The 26,668-nt window shown below is 44.3% G+C and overlaps 1 protein-coding gene across 3 annotated transcripts in view; it reads left to right on the forward strand.

The window, feature by feature from the left end:
• Positions 1 to 26,668, forward strand: part of slc12a5a (solute carrier family 12 member 5a) — a 76,803-nt gene that overhangs the window by 35,057 nt on the left and 15,078 nt on the right. For all 3 annotated transcript variants that reach the window (XM_037252058.1, XM_037252059.1, XM_037252060.1), the window contains exons 2-3: positions 14,082 to 14,182; positions 14,921 to 15,058. In XM_037252058.1, coding sequence (XP_037107953.1) covers positions 14,082 to 14,182; positions 14,921 to 15,058 — 239 coding nt within the window. The remainder of the gene's footprint in view (positions 1 to 14,081; positions 14,183 to 14,920; positions 15,059 to 26,668) is intronic.

The following is a 26,668-nucleotide window of genomic DNA, read 5'->3' on the forward strand; positions in this document are numbered from 1 at the left end:
CGTCCGGCTTAAGGTCCAATCGACTTCCGCCGCTGTAACTGAAAAAAACCTGACATTTCAACAATTGTCAATGGCATAAATGCTACGGACCATGTGAAGACATACTGTAGTTTGCAGAAGCAAACATAGCAACAGATTTAAAAAACAAAATCACCTTGAGTGACGCTTCAACAAAGTCATTTTCAGCAGGCAACGTTGTCTGTGGGTTATTGAACATAATAATCTGGTGACAAAGCGTCACTTGGCATCACTGCAGCTACTATTTTATTCTGGTCCCACTGATACTGCTAACAGTACAAATCAAATAGCAATTGAGCTTGCCAAAGCAGGCGACATGAGAAGATGATGGATGGATGGATGGATGGATGGATGGATGATGGATGGATGGATGGATGGATGGATGGATGGATGGATGGATGGATGGATGGATGGACGGACGGACGGACGGACGGACGGACGGACGGAGAAACGGACGGACGGAAGGATAGTAGGATCCAGAGCAATACTAGCGTATGAAACATGACTACTAGTTAGGCCGACTAGTGCAGCACAGTAGTGTTTACTAGTCAAGTTCAATTTAGTACTTGTAGTTCTACTCATTTGATATCCTGCTAGTGTGCTGAGTTATCTTAAGCTGCATTGGAAAGATATTGAATAATGCTCAAATGGCTTTTGGTACGCTCGACATTTTTTCCTGGAACTCCCGAGTGCTAATTGGGCACTTTTAATCAAGCGCGTAGAGCAGAGAAATGATGTGCCGTGCAGCCTCCTGCATCTAATGGCAACGGAGATGGAAAGTGACAGCCGCTCCTCCATCAGGAAAACTGCACAGCCATGCGGGCGCCCGAGCGAGGGAACCCGCTTACAGTAGAAGCCCGCTCAACTGTCCTTTCAAATACCTACAGCCATGACAACTGCATGGGACTGGAGCCTTGCAGAGAGCCTTGCTTTTGTGAAAGGCCATAACGTGGCCAAGTAAAGTCGCCTTCCTGGAAATTGCCCGGGCTCTTTCATTGAAATTCAAAGGAAACTTGGTTTTCCTTTTGCATGCTATGAACACATTTGATTGTGCGCTGGGTGGTGTGACACGCTCACGATTTTGTGTGCATCAAGGCAAAAAAAGTCACCTCGCCGGTCTAATTGAATGTGCACGGCGGCGTATACGACAGACAAGGTGGCACCGGCGTCCCTGGCTCGTTAGTACCGCATCTGCAGAGGGTCACACAAAACAAACGCAGCAAACAACTGGGGGAAAAAAAAAAAAGACTCTCCAGCATATCACAGGGGACTTGCTTGTATTTGGAGCATGAACAGTCATGCATGACCATGCCTGAACATGTGCACACCAGTGCAGAGCTAATTGGAACACACTTTGTACGGACATGGGCTGGAATATTTATAGATACAACTCAATGAAATGAGTCACAAAGATGAAACAGTTTAACCTTCTATTTTTCCCTCAGATTGATTGTCCGTCCATCAGTCCGTCCGTAAATTCAACACAGTATAATGCATGAAGGAGAAGGATTGGGACATGTCAGCAGGGATAATACACAACACTCCATTCCAATTGTGGATGGGCAAACCTTTGTCAAGGGCATTAGGGGAGTGGAGGCCAATTGATTAATGACTCAGAGTAAAACAAATGCATATCTACAACCATCTCCAGTAAGACTTCCGTTAAGATATAAAAAAAAAAACACATGAAGTTGAACAGTCACATGGTCTTCTTAACACTTGCAACTGTTGTGTCGGTAGCCTCAAAAATGTCGGCGCCCTCAAAAGAAATCACTGATCTGCAATCTCAGCCATAAACTATGCAGAGAACAGATGTCCGTTCAAGCCCGCAGACATTGGGAGAAGCATCAGGAGAGATAGATGAGGATTAGGAGGGATTGATAAGGATCTGGAAGAAATAGAAATTACAATCCGGGTGATTAAGATCACTAAATATCATGATGATCTATTTGGGCGTAAAAATACTTCTTAGAATGAGAAAAGCTCGGATGATTGATGGTATTCAGGAAAGCAGATCATATTGGTTCATAGAAGACAAATGACAAGTCGGGAAACATGATTATGACTAGGGGAGCTTGTTCATTTGTGGATCTAAAAAGACTCATTCAAAATGGCGGCTCGGTAGCAATATGTTTGTAAGATGGCTAATGATTGCTGCAGGGCATTTACTTTCGGGAATGATCATTTAAGAAATTTCCGATCACAAAAGAAATGTTCCACAGCCAATTGGTTTTACACAAAGTGCTGGAGGATTAGCCGGTTAAGGTCTGTGGAGGTCTCGTGTGAAGACATGCAGCGCCTTCAAATTTGAAGGCTCCCCTGCTGTCGTAGACGTTCTTACGTAAGACGCAACAAAGTAAGCCGAGGTGACATGTCACCGCGTTCCTCCTTTTAATCGGCGTAGGCTTGTTGACATAGGTATCTGAAAGATTCATTTGGACCACTGCTGAGGACCAACGAGGCACGGATGCCGGCAAGCTCTCCAAATGAAGTCTCATCATCTGCAGCATTTCTTATTGCTTCAGTCAAAGGCACAAAAACTAGGACAAGGCTCCAGAGCCAAAAATAGAACAGCCGAGTCTTTTCAGTGCATTTAAAAGTTGTCAGCTTTACTCATTGATCTGTCGTTGCTGCTTACAATTGGGGCTTGTGATCAAATTTGCATGTGTTTATTAATTATTATTCTTTTTTAGTTTGGAGTGAGTGAGTGCTTCTTGCCAATGGTTTTCCTTAGTTTTCGTACTACATAGCTTCATAATGACTAAATTGACAGACCTCCATCTAAAGTGAACGAATCTGATAGTTTGGCCAAATTTGAGTATTTTCCCTCTCTTGCAACAAAATTCAAGAAATGATCAGTTCAGCACAAAATTACAAGTTACCTGAAACAAGAGTGGACACAATTCTAAAATATAAATATATATAAAATTATAAAACAAGGTGCGTCAAGAATGACTGCTTTCTACCATCTGCTCAGAAAACGTTTCCACATAGCTCTACCAAAAACCGGGAGACTCTTCCCCAAAGCCACTTTGCTTTTGTAATTCCAAAATTGGCTTGCAAAAGGCTGCAGGGTGCGACACGGCGCTACACGTCTTTCAGACTCTGCAAGTGGAAATTTCGTAAAGCCAACTCTGAACTGTCATCCGCGCTCAATGATTGATGACGCCACAAAGTCCAAGTTGGTTTCTATCGAGTCATATCCTCTGCAGTCAACACCCACACACCCACATTAGTGCAATAGGAATGCATCCAGCTGTAGCTTGCTGTTACTGTGCATTCCTGGGTGATACATCAAAATCCTGCCTCAAATCCTAACACTTGCAAAGGGGACACATTCTATAAATCACCTCAGGAGGGGAGAGGTGCAATGTGTGCAATGTGTGTGTTTCTCATGCATCCTCTTCTGTCATCCTCCTTGAAAAAGTGACCTCTATGTACCTGTCATACATCGTCGCTCTGGAAAAGGCAGCGTTGGTGCAGTGCAGCAGAGCGGCATGCCAGCCGGCTCACGCCAATAATAGAAAGTCATGGATTAGAGTTCCACTCACTGCATAGTATATTTGAATGGTTGGTGCTACGAAGATTCATGTTTTATTTAGCTGAGAAAATAAGGATGTTAAAAGAATAAATAAATAGAATAAGCGGGGGCGCATGACTGCATGTGTAACTTTATTAGGGTTTGCCGCAAAAATGTAATCAGGTAAGGAAACTTGAAAATGGATGACACACGCCATTCTCAATTTAATTAAATATCCTAAAATATCGTGTCTTTTAAATATAATAAATAACTGTCATTACTTGTTCTCTGAATGAGCCTCATGCAGCTTTTCCAATATGCAACAACGTTTCATTTTACTATGGTTACACAAGAAGAGAAACCCACACACGTACACACTAACACATGCATGCTCTAGTCTAGAGGGAGGTTATGTAACATACAGAGTCCAAAAAAAGGAGGGGGGGGGGGGATTAGAGAGCGAGGTATCTGTGCTGTGCCGTCGAGCCCGTGGCCGTGGAAGCGCTTCAGAGCAAAGCAGATTCAGCTCCATGCTTCGAGCCCGGCCGGCCGGCCGGCTGGCCTTTCAACTGCACGTGTGTGGCCTTGTGGCCTGCGGTAATTAGCTTTATTTACTTCTTTATTTATTTTTGCCTTCTTCCCGGCATTCCATCTTCAAAGGTGGGAGGGATGGCGAGCAGCATCCCGCATGTGCATCCATATCAGAGACCTTGTCCTCTGCATTCTGCTCCAATGGCGCACTTGGAAAATAAAGCTACAGCAGTAGTCGTGTCCCATCTGTGTGCGTGTGTAATAATAATAATAACCATTATTATTATTATGATGATTATTTTTATGATTGCCCTTTTGCTTTCTATTTATGAGGCCTAAGGCAATTCCCCTTCAATTGTGGTCTTATTCGGCTGAAGCCGCCAAACCCATAGGCAAGTCTTGATTGGCAATCGAATAAATAGTTTATAGAATTTTCGTCAATCTATTTGCTGAACTAGATGTGTGTATTTCTGGCAAAGGGATGCACGTGATGATCACCATAATTCCAGTACGCAGTAATTCCCTTTGACGTCATGACTCTCAGGATTACATTTTCTACAGTATCTGTGTAGCGTCGTGATTGGTATTAGTTTTTGGACAATGTTTTTGTCCGATTTGCGCTCCATCGATTGCATCGAAGCATTGAACATCCCCGACAAATGGGACGCGTGCCCAGTGCCCTTGAACTAAAGCCCCTTCCTCCAGTCATGCTGCACATTGGACAGATGCGCGCTCAAGACGAGATCAAGCGTTCTTAGCTGGAGTGCGACACCGGCGACACATCTGCCTCAGCAGCTGCTTATGAAACGTGGGGAAGATCTGGGTGTGACGCAACCATAGCAAAAACAGAAGGAATTAAGGGGTTAGGACATGAGAGATTTTTTTTCTTCCGGAGGGCAAGGAGGGGATTAGACGCAGAAAACATATTGGCGGGCGGCACGATGCCGCCTTGTTGTTGAGGAGAGGTTAAGCCGAGCCAGGGACAGAACAGCGCTTAGCATACGTCAGTCACCAGTGACTCAGCCGTGCTGTGCGGGATGTTCACATCCGCGCCGCACATTTGACGTGCTTATTATTTGTCATTTTACCTCCCGTTACGGGGAACGTGGGGCAACTCTGCGGTTAAGTCAGATTAGCGACGAGCTGGATTTATCACGGGGTCCTACCTCATTATAGATGAGAAAGGATGCAGCAAAGCGTGCTGGCGACTGGCATCCGAAATGAGACGAGCCCAGTAAAGGTTATCGGAGTACATTTTTTGGAGCTGCTTTTACTTCTGGCAGACATGAATGACATCATGCAACTGTTCTTTCTCCCAGTTAGTTTATCTGAATGCTTGCTAAATCTTAATGCCATGGGCCCACTGTCCAGTATGCCCTATTGTCAAGCATCATTATCCTGAAAAAGCCCTATTGATTGTTGCTAGAGACTTAGCTCTAAGTGTCCCTCAGAGAGAAAGAACATGGTTAAGTCTGTCTTGTTGGAAGACTGTGAGTGCGTATTGCAGAATTTCTTACCAGGCCTCGAGGCTGGAGGTTGCAAGCTTCTGGGTGAAGATTTGAAAGTGCACAAGCTTGAAAACGCTGAAAATTGCAGGTTAACAGATGAACTCTCGAGGCTTACGGTCGGAGAAAACGGCTTGAAGATTTGCAACTGGAGGCCAAAGGCTTGTAGGCTGAAGCCAGGAGGTCACAGAGCAAAAGCTTCAATTTCAAAATTTGTGGTTGGAAGCTCAAGACTCAAAACTGCCGACTCAAGAGTAAAGATTAATAAGCTACCAAAGTAATAAGGTCATGCAAGTCTATCGGAGTATTTCTCTTGTAAACCGATTGGATGGCCTGTGTCTGTCTCCTGGCTAATGACAACCGTGCTTGTGTTCGTTCAGTCTGCGTGTTTGTAAATACTCACTGTTTTAAATGGCGTGTAGCATTTGTTACGCCTGCCATCTGTTTGCAAGAAAAGAGAGAGCATTCATTTCATTTGAGTGAGAGCAACTGTTAGATCGTACAGCTTGTCTTGGCCCACTCAACCCTATTGAGATAATTGATAGATGATGTTGAAGGCACATTATCTTAAAATGCTGTTTTCCGTTCATGCGATGCTTTGTGTCTGAGATGGATGTATAGCAGTATCGTGCCATGGTGAAAATTCATGTTTGGAATGAAGAGATCCCTTTTGTTGATCCCTCTCAATTCCCGTTGCTCTTGAACTCGTATCGAATGCAGCATCTCAGCGACATTTTTCTCCTTGCAGACACACATTCATATTGTGTCCCTTATCATTGTCATAGCTCTGCCAAGGAGTAATGTGTTTGGTCTTGCACACAAAAGCAAATTTCCTCAAGATATTGTGCAAGACTATGGCCAGTTAAAAAAATATTTGGAGACGAGGAGGGGCTTCTAAGACTTTGATTAGAATGGATCGCTACTATCATATGGGGAAATACCAGTAAGAATCCAAGTGCTTTGGGTAAGGTAGGGGTTGGGGTTTACCATTAGGGTTAATATTACCTTGTAAGTTTAGGTGCAAGAGGTAGTTTGCCCGGTGAGAATGAAATGAAACGACTGACTTTGGAGATACTAGTATTAGTAGTCCCATTGCGGGAGTTGAAACTTTTACTTCCCTACTAATTTAGGGAGCATGCTTTTTTGTAATCTTTGAAATTTCCCATGAGTGGGAAATTGAGCTCCAATCGGAAGCTCGACAGATAGGGAAAGCTTTTTTTGCCCATGCTATCTCCTGCCTCCAGAGTATGGCGTCGAAATTTTGCCATCATTTCAAGGATTGATGTACGGGGGGGGGGGGCAAGGGACGGAAGTGCAAATGAATAAAGTTAAATCGATGTCAATTACTTAAAAAAAAAAAAGTCAATTAGGTAAGACCTGCATTGGTTACCTCAGATTGTGATGACTGATGGACAGCTAAAGAGCCACCAAGGACAGATATCACTCACTGTAACTGAGTTAGTGTGTCTGTGTACGTGTGCGTATGTGTGTGTGTGTGTGCGTGCGTGTGTGTGTGTGTGTGTGTGTGTGTGTGTGTGTGTGTGTGTGTGTGTGTGTGTGTGTGTGTGTGTGTGTGTGTGTGTGTGTGTGTGTGTGTGTGTGTGTGTGTGTGTGTGTGTGTGTGTGTGTGTGTGTGTGTGTGTGTGTAAAGGAGAGATTGGAGGAAGGGCAGAACAGCATCAGTCATCATTGTCACTAAACACTGCAGTGTTTGGCTCAGGTCCACACACGCACACGCACACGCACACACACACACACGTATCGGAACACCCCGGCCACCGCGCAAACAGGATAAGCAGCTGCATAATTCATAAGCGTGATCAAAGGCAGACAATGGTTGCTGTCTTTGAGTATGCGGGTCCATCAGGACTCATTCCGACACATCACACGCGGAGGTAAAGATGGAGGGATGACCTCTTTACGTCCAGCCTCCCTCCCTCTCTCCCTCCCTTCCTCCACCTTTTATTCAAAGAGCACTTTTGTCTAGACCAAGTCAAAGTGGAGATAACGTTGGCTGTGTTTGTGGGAGTTGCTGCAGAAAATCCAGAGGGGGCAAAAAAAAAAGTGTTTTGGCTTCATTGCTAAATGAATATTTCATGTAATGCGGATGAGTATGAACATCCAAGCTATATGCAGTACATATCAAAAGTCTACACACCCTTGTTCAAATCCCAGGCTTTTTTATATGAGAAATGAGACCATTTAAAAAAAAAAAAAAAAAAAAAAATCTACCCACAGCCCCAATGAAGTGAATTGGTTATTGAAAACATATGATGTCATTGCATCAGTTTAACAGGTATTCAAGGTGATACCTTAGCACATCCCAGAGGCCTTGTCATCACTGGAAATGTGGTGGCGGGCGAGGGGGAGGGAAAAGGCATGCCCTTAAAGCTTTCAACTCGTAACTGCTAAACAGTTGTTTCATTATTTATTTAGTCGTCTGCCTGAGGCTGCAAATATCCTCTACCCCAGCCCAGCCCAGCCCCGCCCCGCCCAATTGTTGCGGTGGGTCTCTGTCTCCGCAAGGCGATCGTACACAGCAAAGAGTAAAAAGCTGAGCTTCACACACATACTTTGTGCACACTATCCGTAAAGGAGTGTGACTTCAGTGGGTCGCCCAGGTAATGCACCTGTACTGAGGCGCCTGATAAATCTCACAATGCTGCAGTCTTATCTGTTGCAGGGAGGGAGGCAGACGGAAGAAAAGTGCTTCACTGTGTGTGCGTGCGTGTGTTTACAGAGAAAAGAAGAAAGTCGGATAAGACAAAACCATTGAGTTGACATAAACGCAAGTGCAACTTCAATCCGATGACTCCGTCGAATAATTAAAAGGATAATCAGTTGTAAAACAATTCACTAGTGACAGGCAGCTGTAATGACTCTCAGCAATTCTTGTCTACGAGCGGTTTGCTCATGTGCCTCGCAGTCACGAGGTTCTGGGTTGGAATCTCTTGTGTGGCACTTGCAGGATTTCTTCCAAGTACTCGAGCTTCCTCCCACATATCCAAAAAACATCCAAGACTCCATCTTGTCCAATGCTTCTTTGTCGACACGTGCCTTGCTATTGACTGGCGATCGATATCAGTTATATTTGACTGTGTTTGAAGATGAAGAATGCGCATACTGTGCCCATGGTTGGAGAAAGCACAGTCAATTTGCCTCATCCGACTTTAAAGTGCCACGTCTGTCGGTGCTACTGCAGCATTTTGCCTGGCGGAGGACGTGCAGCACTTAAACAGTTTACAAGCTACTTTGGCCCTAAATAATGCACAAGTAAGCTGGCTGACCTCGTGTCTTGTCAGCTTTGTAAATTCCATTTGGAACTTTTTCACATGAGAAAGTCCTTCAACAGATACTGTACGAAAGATTTGGAGGAATAAAAAATAGCCAGCGATGCTTCAAGCCTTGTTCACATACATGTGCAGATGGGGAGTAGAAAATGGAAGGAAGTGTTTTGTATTTGTGCTATTTTCCATGCAGTATACATGACCCTGGGCTTACAAACAGGTTGTTGGTCCCATGGCTAGCGTAATGCTTCAGATAGCAGACTTGGATATCGCACCTGTAGTAAATGGATGGATGCGTTTGCCCTTCTTATGACCTGGCACTTGATGAAAAGTCAAAAATGGCACCACCTTTGCGCTTGCACCAATTTCCTTAGTGCTGTGTAGTAATTCAAGCCAACCTCTTTCAAAACTGGACTTAAAACTCACCTCTTTACCTTAGCATTTCCGTAATTTCTCTCATATCTTGGTTGTTGTCCAGTTGTTTTATACTTGTCCTTGTTTTGTTTTCTTGTTTTTTATCTGCCATGTAGCACTTTGAGATTCCCCCGAATATAAAGTGCGTTATAAATATAATTTATTATTATTATTAACCTCACCTCTCCCTTACAACTCAATATTTTTGCCCATTCATTGGTACTATCCTTAGCTTACTTTTTTTTCCAACCCCTTCGGCTCGCCAGCTCGAGCCAATATCTCCGGCTGGGCCTTTTGGATCCAGAGAGTTAGTTGTGCGGCTGATGGGACGCTCCCACCACCTTTCCAAAGGTGGCCAAGCTTCGATGGGGGTGGGGGTGTTCAACGTTCATGCCTTGCGGATGCACGAACACGCTGCGAAGGGATGTCGAAATTCCATCCATCCATCCATTTTCTGAACCGCTTAGTCCCCACGGGGGTCGCGGGAGTGCTGGAGCCTATCCCAGCCGTCAACGGGCAGTAGGCGGGGGACACCCTGAACCGGTTGCCAGCCGATCGCAGGGCACACAGAGACAAACAACCATTTGCACTCGCACTCACACCTAGGGACAATTTGGAGTCTTCAATCGGCCTACCAAGCATGTTTTTGGGATGTGGGAGGAAACCGGAGCGCCCGGAGAAAACCCACGCGGGCCCGGGGAGAACATGCAAACTCCACACAGGGAGGGCCGGAGGTGGAATCGAACCCGCACCCTCCTAACTGTGAGGCGGACGTGCTACCCAGTGCGCCACCGAGCCGCCTGGATGTCGAAATTGATTTGGAAAATTGAAATGTGAAAGCAATTCAGCCCGCTGGTCCAATTGCGGTCAGCTGTAAAAAATGCAGTCCAAGCAGGATCTGGAAGCAAAGAAGTTGAAGTGAAAGCGGAGGGACCCGTGTCAAAATGGAAGGTGGCGAAGCATTCAAATTCACACTAAGGCAAAGTGGCAGCCTGAATACTGATAAGGGCCACGGGTCCACTCTGCAGTCACATACAGTGACATTAATGTTCCGTTTTAAAAATGCATCCTGGCCAAGAATAGTCAAGGATGAGGGCCATTCAAAGTCAACACCTCTTGACTGCCAGGCAGACGTGTTAACCGTGCTGCTGAGATCCAGGCATCGGTGCCACAGGAAAGCATGTTCTGAGATTTGCGACCCAAAATCTCAGACCGGTGAGGCACCCGTGCTATTTATTGTGCTGCCCCTTTCAAAACATTCTCCATCAAAATATAATCATGATCTGCTGGCTGCGACTCCCAAAAAAAAAGCTCTTTGCCGTGTTGTGAGAACGTCCCATGTTAATATATTTTCAATCCCGATTTGACTGGAATTTAGATTAAAGTGACCTTAATCCTTTACCTCGTTTCACCGGCTGCGGGCGAGCCAGAAGAGACCTATAGCCTCTCGGCTGGCGGACTGGAGTGTTGAAGTACTTCTGCGGCGGAAATCATGGGCAGAAAATGCGTGCCTGTTTCTTTACTCTTCTTTCACATCTTAAAATGTATCAATTTCATTTTGTGCTCAATGCAAGCATGCGTAATTATTATATAATATTATATGAACTTTATGATTTGATTGATTGATTGATTGATTGATTGATTGATTGATTGATTGATTGATTGATTGATTGATTGATTGATTGCAGTGATTGATTGCAGTGATGATTTTAACAATTCTATTTGAATATATAACGTGTCAGGATTATTAGCAAGAATGTCATCATTTGTGATGATAGCATGAGAAGCATTGGTGTGTAAAAAGAGCTAACTATAACAAGAGTACAATTGAGTTGCATCTTTCTGATATGTGTTTGTAACTCCATTTGATGCGTTCAACTTTTACGTCCTCCAAGCCCTCCAATAATGATGGTTATTGTTACTTTTCAGTCTCTTCACGACTGCACTGCGCCCGGCGCGCCGGTCGATAGCGCAAATTCAAATGCTCCCTTATGGCTCTGTCCAAAGAACAGAAGAACTGTAAACTGGCCTTGTGAGCTGCAAAATGTGCAAACACAGTACTTGTGAGGGAAGCACTTGTAGACCAACAATCGCTCTCTTCACTCCACTCGTCTATTTATGCGTCTGACTTGACCTAATATTTGAACTCCATTAACCCCGATAAAGCCTCCTAAAAAAACAAAGCAACCTAAATTACTGTCGCATGTACAGCGTGACAAATATACAGTAAAGTCATTGTGGGAGTCAGCATGTTTGGGAGGTGAACGGTAAATTGCCTAAATGGTGCGTCGGGGACATTGTGATCTGCTTTGGCTAGTTGCCCGGGAGATCGTAAACACACACGACGACAACAATGACAATCGGCAAAGGCACCTTCGCAGAGTGACTTACAATTTGGATGACGAGTGCTGTGAAGTTCCGTTGACCGCTATACCGTGCATTCCTTTGTTGAATGGGGTACATCTTAATATCATTGATTTATTTATTTTTTTAAATAATATGTAACTAATAATCTTGGTGTGTGCGTAGAGCTAATGCTGGGTGTGATGTCTTTTCTTTCTGTTGGGAGGCAGCATCGTGCGGAAAAGACTCTCGTCATATAATACAGTGGTCCCCAACCTTTTTTGCACCACGGACCGGTTACGTGTCAGAAATATTTTCGCGGACCGGCCTTTATATAAATAAATATATTTATATATTTATTATTTAAATATTTATATATATAAATAGGATGAAATAAAATGATACGACTGGCATAAAAACAAATATAAACCACATAAAAATAAAACGTTGAATTAGTGGGAGCACCGAGCTCTTTTCTCAGAAATGAGCCGTTCCCATCTAGGCGTAATCGGAGACAATGACACCCGAAGTGGTTAAGGTTTGTCTTTAAATGCAGGATGCTTGGTCTCCATGTGCCGAAGCAGGTTTGAAGGCTTCATTGCCTCGTTAGCTAGCCTTTCGCCACATATGCGGAGTGCACTTGGCGCGTCAGAGTCACCTGTGGCGATAAATCCATATTTTAAGTAGGACTCCAGAAATGTTCTTTTAAATGCAGCTTTCCTTTTCTTAGAAGTCGTAGCCTCTTCTTCTTCAGTGTCCTCATTGGACGTTTTTCCCTTTCCGAAGAAGCTTTCCAAACTTCTCTGTTTCTTGCTCATTTTTGCTTGCCTCGCGGGCTTGACTGTGGTGACATGTCACGTGACCGAGACGAGCGCCCTGTGTCAAGAGTCCTTATTTTTCAGATGCACCGACAGATGTAATTGGGAGAGATTCGCCAAATTTTTTATATTTTTCAAAATAAATTCTTACTCATTTTTTCTAGCTTTGCGGGCTCGACTGGGGAAACATGTCACGTGACCGGGACGAGCGTCTTAACCTGAATGAATTGATCGTCAATGAAAAAACAAACAAAAAAAAAAATTATTATTATTTATTTTTTTTTTTTTTTCCTGTGCGGCTCCGCGGCCCGGTACCAAGTGACCCACGGACCGGTACCGGTCCGCGGCCCGGTGGTTGGGGACCACTGATATAATATACCATTGAAGAAGATACATGAAATGTTTGTTGAGCATCTGCAAATCATTTTCCCATCAGTTGACCCCTAATGGTATTCCCAAAAAGGTTTGTGTGGCTTTGGTAAGAGTATCCAATGTGCAGTGAGCCTCAAAGCTGTGGATTTGGACCATGGATAGCGAGAGGCTTTGACAGAGTGAGCCGCTGTTGGACGCCTCCCATCAGATTGCAGAGCAATAAGCCGCTCAGGGGGAGGTGAGTTCTTCTTGAGCTGCGTCATGTTTCCTGAAGCGGCCCGTCCATCAGTTGTGCAATGACGGACTTTAATTGTGAGAGAGTAGGAAGAAATGAAGTGTGAAGGATCGCATTCTTTGGGGGCATCCGACCTTCACATGTAGTCAGCGATACTATGTGCATCAGATCATTCATTTGTCCCTAGTTCACAAGCTGACTTGGTTGCTGTGCTGTGTGTTTTCATCTTTACAGGAATGCCAATTGCTAAATACAACAAATTCAAGTTTGCTTCTCATGGAAAATCTTTTTGCCAATATTTGCATAGAACATGCGAGTTGGCACTCATAAATGGCTTACTTGACTGGATTGCCTTACTTGACCCTCAATGGAGAAATGTCAATCAGTTAACTGAATGGCAATTTTAAATCTCTGGCTATTTTTGTCATCATCCGTGTTAGGGTCTCGTCCCGCGAGGATTCAAATGCTAGAGTAGAGCAAGGCTATCAAGAAGTTCATATTCATCAAGCTCTGGAGTCATGGAGCCAGTGGTTTTGGTGTTCCATTCGCCAATCTTCCGTCTGTGTCTTCACGCTTTGTTTTTTGTCCTCGTCATTTGTTGGTCTGTGTCTAGCCGTGGCCGGCGTCACGCCACATGGTCGCCGCGGCACCGCTATAAATAACTTGGTCTTGCAGCACTGAGGTCTGAGAGCCAGAGGGAGAAAGAGCAAGCTGCTGTCTCCCCAAGGTGGTGCTCCAGGCCTGAGGCACGACACATTCATGTCGTTCATTTTCTTTTCAAACTAATCTGGGATGAATGAAGAGTTACGTACAGTGCAATGAAATGGTCCATCCAAAAGAGATGCTTTTCTCGGAGTATATTTTGTGTCTTACGCTTCACTCAAACTCTGATGAACTGGTCTTATCAATTTATTCTGAATGAACTTTTTGAATTGTAAAAACATGGCCACCCTATATAGTATGTCAAAGGCCTGCATCGTCAAACGTCACTCGTCTGGCGCGTGTCGTTTGACTTCCTGTTTTCGTCTCTCTTTGCAGGTGACAATAACCCCAAGGAGAGCAGCCCCTTTATCAACAGCAGCGATGCAGCGGCCGAGAAGAGCCAGCAGTACGATGGCAAGCACATGGCCCTGTTTGAGGTACGTGTGATCCTTCTCACATTTTGAGCAGCGGCGGCCCTGGCTGGCTGGCTGGCTGACTGGCGATCGATGTCGGCAACAACAGCGCCAAGGCCGTGTGGGAGCGGAGGGTTAATGCAAGCTAATCTCACACGGGTGCAGGGATCAACGTGAAAAGGAGGCAAACCCCTGCACCAATATACTCACCCATGTGACATTTGAGCAGAAAGGGAAGGCGGTGTTTAATACAGCTGGCATCCATTCCGATTTCACTTTGGGAAGATTACCCATCGACAGAAAAGCCCGAGAGTGAAGGCGGTTGTGTCGCTGTCCGTGGTTCTGAATGTTGCCCCTTCACGCTGCCGGCATATGTGCTTGTCGCTGTCCGTGGCGCTGAATGTTCTCCCTTCACGCTGCCGGCATATATACGTGTCGCTGTCTGTGGTTCTGAATGTTCTCCCTTCACGCTGCTCGCATACGCGTCTGCGTGTCGCTGTCCGTGCTTCTGAACGTTCTCCCTTGATATTGCTTGCGTATACGCGTGCCGCTATCCGGGCTTCACGAATAGTGTAAATCTACTAAATAATCCTGAAATATTTGACTGTAACTTTATTCACAATAACTCAAATATCCCCACCATAAAAAAAAAATGTACACTGTTTATAGCATATTACAGTAAGCGTTGATCATGCAGCCAACTATGATAATATAAGAAATGCATATCTTAACTTATCCGTGTGCTGTTTTGTGCATGTACAGGAGGAAATGGACACCAGTCCCATGGTGTCGTCTCTGCTCAGCAGCCTGGCCAACTACTCCAACCTGCCGCAAGGGAGCAAGGAGCACGAGGAGGCCGAGAACAACGAGGCTGAGCCGTCCCGCAAGAAACCCGTCAAGGTATTGCAAGAATATAGCACACACACACACATTCGCCAATTAAGTACTAACAAGCTAGCAAAAAGTCAATACCCCTATTTACTTTTTGACAGAAGAAATACTTTCCAAGTGCCAGTGAAACAGCCTGCTAAGGGAAAATATATTTGATGGCAAATAACAAGCGTATTTTGCCTTGATTTGAGATAGTATTTAGTCTTGATTCATTTTTGCAGTGAATGCTTTTAAAGAAGCTCTGGGGATAAGAAACACTCCAAATCTCCTCCCGCCGTCAGAAGCCGTCAATCATTTTCAGTTGACATTCTAAATCTCCGGTTTGCATTACTATGGTGCATCTTAAATGTCACTCACTAATGAGTTGCTGTCACACTATCCAACACAATTTCTTTCATGAAGGAGTTTGTTTCTCTGGGACTTTGTCCGCCTCGTGCATCTTTAGTCACTGCAGCAAAGCCAGATAACAAGGCGCGTACCGAAGGGCTCGGTCGGGATCATTGGAGGCGGAACGTGCTTTGGACTTACTCCCGACGTTCTCCGATTGTGACAGTTTGACAGTTTTTCCATGGCCTTTGACCCGTCATGTCTGCCCAGGTGGTTCATCAGCGCCCCCGTGATGTTTTCCTTCCTCGTCACGTCACTTGTGACGAGCCGCGACTCTTTCACTCCAGCGCCATCGTCCTCATTTTGAACTCGGTGATGTCTTTTGACGTTCCTGTCTGGTACGCTTCCTTTACTGTAAATCCTGATGAGTCGTGTAATTAAAACAGGGTGTCCTGTTGTTTTTTTGTTTTTATTTTACCGGAGGCTGCTGACAAGCTTCAAGATGCTTGTCTATAGGTGGCCCGCAATTTAATGTGCACACCAATTGATGGCCAGCTAGGATAGTCTCCAGCTCACCTATAAGCGCTATATAAAATGGATGGATGAGGCGACAAACATGACACCATCAGGGGTTCTAAAATGGAGCCCTGCGGAGCTCCTCTGGCACGCTAAGTGACCCGATTGTTCACAAATTTAAGTGTGAATGGTATTTGTCTGTACTATATGTGCCTTATGATGTCTTGGGTGTGACCCACCTCCTTTGACAGAACCATATCTACGTATCTCATGCATGTCCCTAATAAGGTCAGGCATTAATATTTGTCTATAGGTGCCCTGTGATTGACCAGTAAGCTGTCCAGGGTTTATTCTGCTTCTGTGGCCAAAAGTCAGCTCGGATCGTTTCCAATTCAAATGTGACTCTGGACAAGATAAGCAAGCGCTTTAGAAAAGAAATGGATGCACTCTTCCTGATTCTGCCTGATTCAATCTAAACCAATGGAATTCGTTTCGGTAAAAGGCAACATAAAGACGCCGTTGGACAAATTGAATTGCTGCTTTCAGTTCCGCAACAAGCCAGACGCAAAGCCCCAGGTAGGGAGAAAAGTATTCACTCGGGCTATGCTGTCTTGACTGTAGGAGGTTCTGCTGCATTAAGAATATTCCCAGTGGATTCATCAAGTATATTTGCGTGAATCAGCCTTGTCAATTATATCGTGTCATTTGGTGTATATTGATCATTAAAATTGATGCATGTATGAATCATCTTAAGTAATGAATTCATTCATATGATTAAAGGCATTTTTGGAGAAATAATTGCCTTATTATACCTTTAATTTGACCTCATCTACTAAATTGCCTAGCATCTGTCCATTTTAAAAATGAAATGTGGTGAGCGTAAAGGTTGGTCCCCACTCATGACAAATCCTGCAAGTAGAAGCTGGGGGAACTATTTTGGCCTTTTTCCTCCGGTCCATAAATCCTAGGTGCTGGTCTAATCTCCATCCTGTCAGCCCAACCTCACCAATACATTAATACTTGCATAATGCATTTTTGCAGCGCCGCCAATCAGCGAGACATTGCACTGCCAATCTCTCCATCACCACCACCAAAGCCTTTTCATTAAGGCTGCCTGTCGTGGTTTGTCGCTCGCCTTCCCTCTCCATTTCTGCTCTCCATCTCCCTCATCATCGGCTCCTCCCGGGGAGGGGGGCCCAGCCAGGGGGGGGGGGAGAGATGGCTTTCTTTGTATGGCAGTGTGAAAGGCGAGATTGGCAGATTACTCGTCCTGTGACATGAGGGGGCCGTCTGGAGGTCGGGCAAGTTCAAGCGCAAAATGGCCTGTGATTCACACCTTACAACAAATCTCTTGGACTAGGTCTTGGACTTGGAAAATAAAAGACCTCTTCACTCATAAATGTCCACATGATTGTCTATTTTATGAATATATACATAATATTTCAATATCTATTTTAATCATATTGTATTCATAGTAAATATTGATTTTAGAAAGTATATGCTGTATAGAATTGTACTTAAGTCATTTTCACTGTTTGCTTAAAACGTTATTTTTAATTAATACTTAAATAAAATATACATTTTGTCATTTCAATTTTATTTATTTGATATCATTAATTAGATTTGATTCATATTCCATCTTCATTATTCTACTTTAATTACTTTAATCTAACCATACATCTAGAGTACTAATTAATAGTATTGTGGAATCATGGAATCATCTTATGAAATCTCTCCACCCCAAGTGTATACAGATTTTTGATATTTACAGGTCAGACTGGTCCCTTATATGTTCACAGCATCTAAATGCACTCACACATTGGCACAACGTCCACAGATATGAAAGCCTTAAAACATTATATTTTTGCCATAATGTCTAATTGTATAAATAATAATCTAGTTCAGTGCTTGGACGCCATTCCATAAAATCACCACCCTATTTATGACAGCCCCCCCTGTTGTTCCACATCAACGCAGTTTCCCTCCACTGTGTTTTATTGCCGTGCATTCATTACCAGTGATGTGCATTCCAGTTCTTTTAAGTGAACTGAATCTTTAGAATCAGTTCACTCAAAGGATTCGTACAACGAATCGTCCCCCCCCCCCCCACACACACACGCACTGATCCTTTTTTTTTTTTTTTAACTTCAATAACACACACAACTAAGCAATACACCAGACAAAAAAAACAATCAACACACGGTAATGTCGACAACGGCAACGCACACATTTTTCTCTATATTACAACATCCCGTGGGGACAACATATACATCAAAATATACAACTACACACACACCCCCAAAATAAAAAAATAAAATAAAAATAATAATAATAATTGGCTCGGTTATTCACACATTTCTTTCTATAATACAACACGTACACAAGTGTTGGCTCGTGAGTGAACGATGGGTTCGAAAGAACGAATCATTTCAGTGAACGAGAGTGACCGAATCACATACTAAAGTGATTCGTTCTTTTTTCAGTTCATATGACTTCAACCAGTAGGTGTCGGTAATGCCCATTGAAGCTGATGCCACCTCGCCGTAAAACAAAACGAAGAAGAAAATGACGTCACTTCGAGTCGTGAATTGCATTTCCCGTTCACCAACGAACGAATCTGTGAGTGAACGAATGAGTGAGTGAGTGATTCGCATTTCCAGTTCATCGCGAGAACGGATGAGTGAGGGAACGAGTCGTGACTTTCCCGTTCGCGGACGAGTCAATGGGTCAACTGCCTTCCTTCCTTCCTTCCTTCCTTCCTTCCCGTGCATCAACGGATCAGTCAGTGATCGTGTTGCGTCTTCCTCCTGGCGTGGACTAATGTAAACGATTTACGATTTGCCAAGGAAAGAAAGATCCCTCAACTGAAACACCACTTCTTTTATGCGCGTTTTCTCCAAGCTAACGGCTAACTTTATTCAACATGAAGGGATGCGCCGTTATGCAACAACGGGGAGATTATGCTTCTCTTTGGGTCATCTTGATTTTATAACACTTGTAGTAGTTTTTAAATAACGTGTATGCATGCATATATACGCCTAAATATTGTTATCCAATATATCTACTGCAATTTCACATTGTATTGCTGGTTTGAAATTTACTTTTAATATTATTATTTTAATAAACATTTATGTTCAAACTTGTTTGGTGTTTTATTCCTTGTTTTTATATTCGCCAATTAAAACATAAAAATCAGACATTTGGTTTACTGCTTTATATGACAATGTGTTTTACGTTGTTATAGGAGTTGGTGTCCCCCAAAATAACAAATGTCGGCATAACGGACACTTCAATAGGTACACTACACGAGGTAAAAAAAAAAAAAAAAAAAAGAATAAATAAAGTGTAGCTAACAATTCGGTGAACGATTCTTTTGAACGAACCTGTGAACTTAAACTGAAATGCTCATCACTAGTACAAAAGAGTGCAGACAGTCATGTGTCGACATAGCCGACTGGTTAGTGACACGGGCTCTCACACGGTAAGAGCTTGGTTCGATCCCAGGTGCGAGCATGTACCTAAGTGTTCTTTTAGACTTGGAACCCCACTTAGTATGCGTTTTTTACGTTTAGCTCCTGCAGAACGTGAAAATGAACAAAATCTTTTCACGCAGGTGTGTTTATATTTCCCTAATAAAGTGGCCTGTTATTAGGTACACTTGAAAATGGCGGTGTACCTAATGGAGTGTCCGTGTGATTCCCTCGTTAAGTGCACCTGCGTGAAAAGTTTTAGCTCCTGCGGAACGTGAAAGGAGCTAAAAGTTTTCACGCAGGTGTGCTTAACGAGGGTCACTTGGAAAACATGTTGGAACGCGGCCCCGAGGACTAGAGCTTGACACCTGTGACCTTTGACCATGATATTTCCCTAATAAAGTGGACTGTTATTAGGTACACTTGAAAATGGCGGTATACCTAATGGAGTGTCCTAGTGATTCCCTCGTTAAGTGCACCTGCGTGAAAAGTTTTAGCTCCTGCGGAACGTGAAAGGAGCTAAAAGTTTTCACGCAGGTGCGCTTAACGAGGGTCACTTGGAAAACATGTTGGAACGCGGCCCCGAGGACTAGAGCTTGACACCTGTGACCTTTGACCATGATGTTTCCCTAATAAAGTGGCCTGTTATTAGGTACACTTGAAAATGGCGGTGTACCTAATGGAGTGTCCATGTGATTCCCTCGTTAAGTGCACCTGCGTGAAAAGTTTTAGCTCCTGCGGAACGTGAAAGGAGCTAAAAGTTTTCACGCAGGTGCGCTTAACGAGGGTCACTTGGAAAACATGTTGGAACGCGGCCCCGAGGACTAGAGCTTGACACCTGTGACCTTTGACCATGATGTTTCCCTAATAAAGTGGCCTGTTATCAGGTACACTTGAAAATGGCGGTGTACCTAATGGAGTGTCCGTGTGATTCCCTCGTTAAGTGCACTTGCGTGAAAAGTTTTAGCTCCTGCGGAACGTGAAAGGAGCTAAAAGTTTTCACGCAGGTGCGCTTAACGAGGGTCACTAGGAAAACATGTTGGAACGCGGCCCCGAGGACTAGAGCTTGACACCTGTGACCTTTGACCATGATATTTCCCTAATAAAGTGGCCTGTTATTAGGTACACTTGAAAATGGCGGTGTACCTAATGGAGTGTCCGAGTGATTCCCTCGTTAAGTGCACCTGCGTGAAAAGTTTTAGCTCCTGCGGAACGTGAAAGGAGCTAAAAGTTTTCACGCAGGTGCGCTTAACGAGGGTCACTTGGAAAACATGTTGGAACGCGGCCCCGAGGACTAGAGCTTGACACCTGTGACCTTTGACCATGATATTTCCCTAATAAAGTGGCCTGTTATTAGGTACACTTGAAAATGGCGGTATACCTAATGGAGTGTCCTAGTGATTCCCTCGTTAAGTGCACCTGCGTGAAAAGTTTTAGCTCCTGCGGAACATGAAAGTGACCAAAAACTTTTCACGCAGGTGCGCTTAACGAGGGTCACTTGGAAAACATGTTGGAACGCGGCCCCGAGGACTAGAGCTTGACACCTGTGACCTTTGACCATGATGTTTCCCTAATAAAGTGCCCTGTTATTAGGTACACTTGAAAATGGCGGTGTACCTAATGGAGTGTCCATGTGATTCCCTCGTTAAGTGCACCTGCGTGAAAAGTTTTAGCTCCTGCGGAACGTGAAAGGAGCTAAAAGTTTTCACGCAGGTGCGCTTAACGAGGGTCACTAGGAAAACATGTTGGAACGCTGCCCCGAGGACTAGAGCTTGACACCTGTGACCTTTGACCATGATATTTCCCTAATAAAGTGGCCTGTTATTAGGTACACTTGAAAATGGCGGTGTACCTAATGGAGTGTCCGTGTGATTCCCTCGTTAAGTGCACCTGCGTGAAAAGTTTTAGCTCCTGCGGAACGTGAAAGTGACCAAAAACTTTTCACACAGGTGCGCTTAACGAGGGTCACTTGGAAAACATGTTGGAACGCAGCCCCGAGGACTAGAGCTTGACACCTGTGACCTTTGACCATGATATTTCCCTAATAAAGTGGCCTGTTATTAGGTACACTTGAAAATGGCGGTGTACCTAATGGAGTGTCCGTGTGATTCCCTCGTTAAGTGCACCTGCGTGAAAAGTTTTAGCTCCTGCGGAACGTGAAAGGAGCTAAAAGTTTTCACGCAGGTGCGCTTAACGAGGGTCACTTGGAAAACATGTTGGAACGCGGCCCCGAGGACTCGAGCTTGACACCTGTGACCTTTGACCATGATGTTTCCCTAATAAAGTGGCCTGTTATCAGGTACACTTGAAAATGGCGGTGTACCTAATGGAGTGTCCGTGTGATTCCCTCGTTAAGTGCACCTGCGTGAAAAGTTTTAGCTCCTGCGGAACGTGAAAGGAGCTAAAAGTTTTCACGCAGGTGCGCTTAACGAGGGTCACTAGGAAAACATGTTGGAACGCAGCCCCGAGGACTAGAGCTTGACACCTGTGACCTTTGACCATGATGTTTCCCTAATAATGTGGCCTGTTATCAGGTACACTTGAAAATGGCGGTGTACCTAATGGAGTGTCCGTGTGATTCCCTCGTTAAGTGCACCTGCGTGAAAAGTTTTAGCTCCTGCGGAACGTGAAAGGAGCTAAAAGTTTTCACGCAGGTGCGCTTAACGAGGGTCACTAGGAAAACATGTTGGAACGCGGCCCCGAGGACTAGAGCTTGACACCTGTGACCTTTGACCATGATGTTTCCCTAATAAAGTGGCCTGTTATCAGGTACACTTGAAAATGGCGGTGTACCTAATGGAGTGTCCGTGTGATTCCCTCGTTAAGCGCACCTGCGTGAAAAGTTTTAGCTCCTGCGGAACGTGAAAGGAGCTAAAAGTTTTCACGCAGGTGCGCTTAACGAGGGTCACTTGGAAAACATGTTGGAACGCGGCCCCGAGGACTAGAGCTTGACACCTGTGACCTTTGACCATGATATTTCCCTAATAAAGTGGCCTGTTATTAGGTACACTTGAAAATGGCGGTGTACCTAATGGAGTGTCCGTGTGATTCCCTCGTTAAGTGCACCTGCGTGAAAAGTTTTAGCTCCTACGGAACGTGAAAGGAGCTAAAAGTTTTCACGCAGGTGCGCTTAACGAGGGTCACTTGGAAAACATGTTGGAACGCGGCCCCGAGGACTAGAGCTTGACACCTGTGACCTTTGACCATGATGTTTCCCTAATAAAGTGGCCTGTTATCAGGTACACTTGAAAATGGCGGTGTACCTAATGGAGTGTCCGTGTGATTCCCTCGTTAAGTGCACCTGCGTGAAAAGTTTTAGCTCCTGCGGAACGTGAAAGGAGCTAAAAGTTTTCACGCAGGTGCGCTTAACGAGGGTCACTTGGAAAACATGTTGGAACGCGGCCCCGAGGACTAGAGCTTGACACCTGTGACCTTTGACCATGATGTTTCCCTAATAAAGTGGCCTGTTATTAGGTACACTTGAAAATGGCGGTGTACCTAATGGAGTGTCTGAGTGATTCCCTCGTTAAGTGCACCTGCGTGAAAAGTTTTAGCTCCTGCGGAACGTGAAAGTGACCAAAAACTTTTCACGCAGGTGCGCTTAACGAGGGTCACTTGGAAAACATGTTGGAACGCGGCCCCGAGGACTAGAGCTTGACACCTGTGACCTTTGACCATGATGTTTCCCTAATAAAGTGGCCTGTTATCAGGTACACTTGAAAATGGCGGTGTACCTAATGGAGTGTCTGTGTGATTCCCTCGTTAAGTGCACCTGCGTGAAAAGTTTTAGCTCCTGCGGAACGTGAAAGGAGCTAAAAGTTTTCACGCAGGTGCGCTTAACGAGGGTCACTTGGAAAACATGTTGGAACGTGGCCCCGAGGACTAGAGCTTGACACCTGTGACCTTTGACCATGATATTTCCCTAATAAAGTGGCCTGTTATTAGGCACACTTTTAGAATTGGACCCTCGCTGCGTATGCATATGGCATCAAATGCAAGTATTTATGTGTAAATACATAAGGTGGCCCGCCCCTAACCCTAGCTTTAAACCCTACTTCGGAACCCTAACTCTCTTCCCCCACCCCTTACACTACTGGATACTAGGTAGTAGGCGTGATCCATTGGTTTGCTCCGCCAACTTGGGGGCGGGCCACCTTATGTATTTACACATAAATACTTGCATTTGTTTGCATATGCGGCGAGGTTCGAATTCTAAAAGAACACTTAGGTACATGCTCGCACCTGGGATCGAACCAAGTTCTTTCCGAGCGAGAGCCCGTGTCACTAACCAGTCGGCTATGTCGACCTGGCCACACGTGACCGTTGCACGTTTTTGTACTAGTGCATTCCAGTTCTTTTAGGTGAGCTGAATCTTTAGAATCGCTTCACTCAAAATATTTGTTCAAAAGAATCGTTCACCGAATCGTTCGCTACACTTTCTTATTTATCGTGTAGTGTACCTATTGAAGTGTCCATGAGGTGTACCTACACATATTGTCATATAAAGCAGTTCACCAAATGTCAGATTTTTATGTTTTAATTGGCGAATAAAAAAACAAGGAATAAAACACCAGACAAGTTTTAACATAAATGTTTATTTGAAAATAATAATAATATTTAAAGTAAATTTCAAACCAGCAACCTAATGTGAAATTGCAGTAGATATATTGGATAACAATATTTAGGCGTACATATGCATACACGTTATTTAAAAACTACTACAAGTGTTATAAAATCAAGATGACCCAAAGAGAAGCATAATCTCCCCGTTGTTGCATAGCGGCGCATCCCTTCATGCAATAAAGTTTAACGTTAGCTTGGAGAAAACGTGCATAAAAGAAGTGGTGTTTCAGTGAGTGTTTTTTTTTCTTTCCTTGGCAAATCGTAAATCGACATTCTGCCTTACATAGTTGACGCCAGGAGGGAGACGCAACACGTTCACTGACTGATCCGTTGATGCACGGGAAGGAAGGAAGGAAGGAAGGAAGGCAGTTGACCCATTGACTCGTCCGCGAACGGGAAAGTCACGATTCGTTCCCTCACTCATCCGTTCTCGCGATGAACTGGAAATGCGAATCACTCACTCATTCGTTCACTCACAGATTCGTTCGTTGGTGAACGGGAAATGCAATTCACGACTCGAAGTGACGTCATTTTCTTCTTCGTTTTGTTTTACGGCGAGGTGGCACCAGCTTCACTGGGCATTACTGACACCTACTGGTTGAAGTCATATGAACTGAAAAAAGAACGAATCACTTTAGGAAGTGATTCGGTCACTCTCGTTCACTGAAAAGATTCGTTCTTTTGAACCCATCGTTCACTCACGAGCCAACACTATTAATATTAATTACGCCACGTCTGCATACTGTACACACACACACACACACACACTCACTCACACACACATTAAATCCACCGCCATCCCTTTTGTCCAGCTCATCGGATCAGTATTCCCATCAACAGCCTTTTATGAGCGTCCATCTTGATGAATGTCATTTCGTGATAAGTTCAACGTCCGAGCGGCTGCTAAAGTGACATTTCACAGCGCACATATTGTCCTGTCAATGGCCTCATGGGATTATTCTTTCATCCCTGGTGGGCCTGGAGCAAAAGACCTGCTGTCCGCATAGATGAACATGTTGATTTTTCATAAGGTTTCCTTGCTTTACGACATCCTGCACATATTTACCCTTCGCTAGTACAGCTCAGTTAAGTTTGGCCTGGGTTGGGACAACCCAATCATATTTTAAGTAGCGTAGGATTATGGCATAAGAAGGCCAGGTCAGTTATTGTTACACTTACTGTTTTTCCATCTGTTTCTCATTTATGGCCTTGAAGTGCTTTCACATAAAAATATTTACGGTAACTCGAAATTTACCAACTAAGGTAGTTACGACGTGTTTGGACTTCTATACTAATGTAGGAGCGGAACTTTGTCGTAGAGCGAGACTCCATTCATCATTGGAGTCCATTCATCAAATCTACCATTTGATAAACTTGTTCCCAGGGAAAAAGTAGTTCCCTCTTAAAGAGCTGTAAGGTCGATTCTGGATTTTCCCAAGCTCTTATGTCACCAAAACTAACAACAACAAAAAAGGAGTCATGAAAGATTCAGAAAGCTGAGCCTTTTAACACGGATTTGAAATCTTTGGAACCATAAATTGTTGATATGCCCTGCTCCCCATTTTGCAAGTCTTCTGATGTATCGCTCTCAACGTGTGAGCGTTTATTACACTTTGAGGCACTTCTACTAAGTTTCAAACCACTGACTTCCCTGGCATATTCACAATTAGCACGTTCGCCTATTCGTGCATTTTCTTTTATTTTTTGGAACCTATTGAACTTAATTGAAGTGAGGCGAGGAGTTTCATTTACTCAGGCCATAGCTTTCTCTTTTAGAAATGCAGTGTTTTTACCACCATCAATTATTTTGGCATTTTTTCAATTAGTTGAAGAACTAAATTCATATCATCTTGCTTACACTATACACAAGTTACCATACATTGGTCGGGTTTTTTTTTGGGGGGGGGGGGTTGTGCAAGAGTGTCCAACCCCCACCTCCAGGACTCCTATAGTCTTGGCCGGCCAGCAGCCACAATGGGGGGCGACTCTGATCTTTCCGGCTAGCTTTCATTTATTACTGTTTTAATGAGCTCATTGTCGTTGGCGTTCAGCTTGGAGGGAGATTCTGGGGGTGGAAGATGTGATGGGGCGGTGGGTCAGGTTAGCTGGCCTCTCCTCTTTAATAATTCAGCACACCTGAGTAGAAACATATTTGTTCTATCCACTCCCGTTTGTCCAGTCGAGCGTGGCGGCGGCGGCGGCGGCATTATAAGCTCACCCTTGGTCTCCCTCCCTCCCTACCATTTAATTCGTTAGTCATTTAATTACATCCTCTTCCCTTGCTCAAATTGGAAATTCATTGTGAATGTGCCGCATAGATGTTACTTTCCACTTTTACGCGAGGGCCTCCCGTACATTCCAGCTAGGAATAATAACGTAAAACGTCATTAGGCCACGGATGTAAATAGCCGGCCATTTTGGGCTCCCGTTTTCTCATTAACCCGGGGCACGCTAAGGGTAGGGAGTTCACCACGTCTCTATTGATTGGACCAAGGTTGTCAACCGTGCTGCAGTAGACGTCCACTTAAATGTCGAATAAGAGTAGCCGCTCAAGGCTTGCAGTAAGTGTTTGGAATGTTACTTCATTTAACTTTGTGGAGAGGCTAGCGGCGAGAGACAGACTGAGCGTGAGGAAGTGGAATTGAGTGCCATGGGAAATTTAGCAAAGGGTGCACATGTAAGC

The sequence above is a fragment of the Syngnathus acus genome, chromosome 5 (assembly GCF_901709675.1).
Source record: "Syngnathus acus chromosome 5, fSynAcu1.2, whole genome shotgun sequence".
Lineage (NCBI taxonomy): Eukaryota > Metazoa > Chordata > Actinopteri > Syngnathiformes > Syngnathidae > Syngnathus > Syngnathus acus.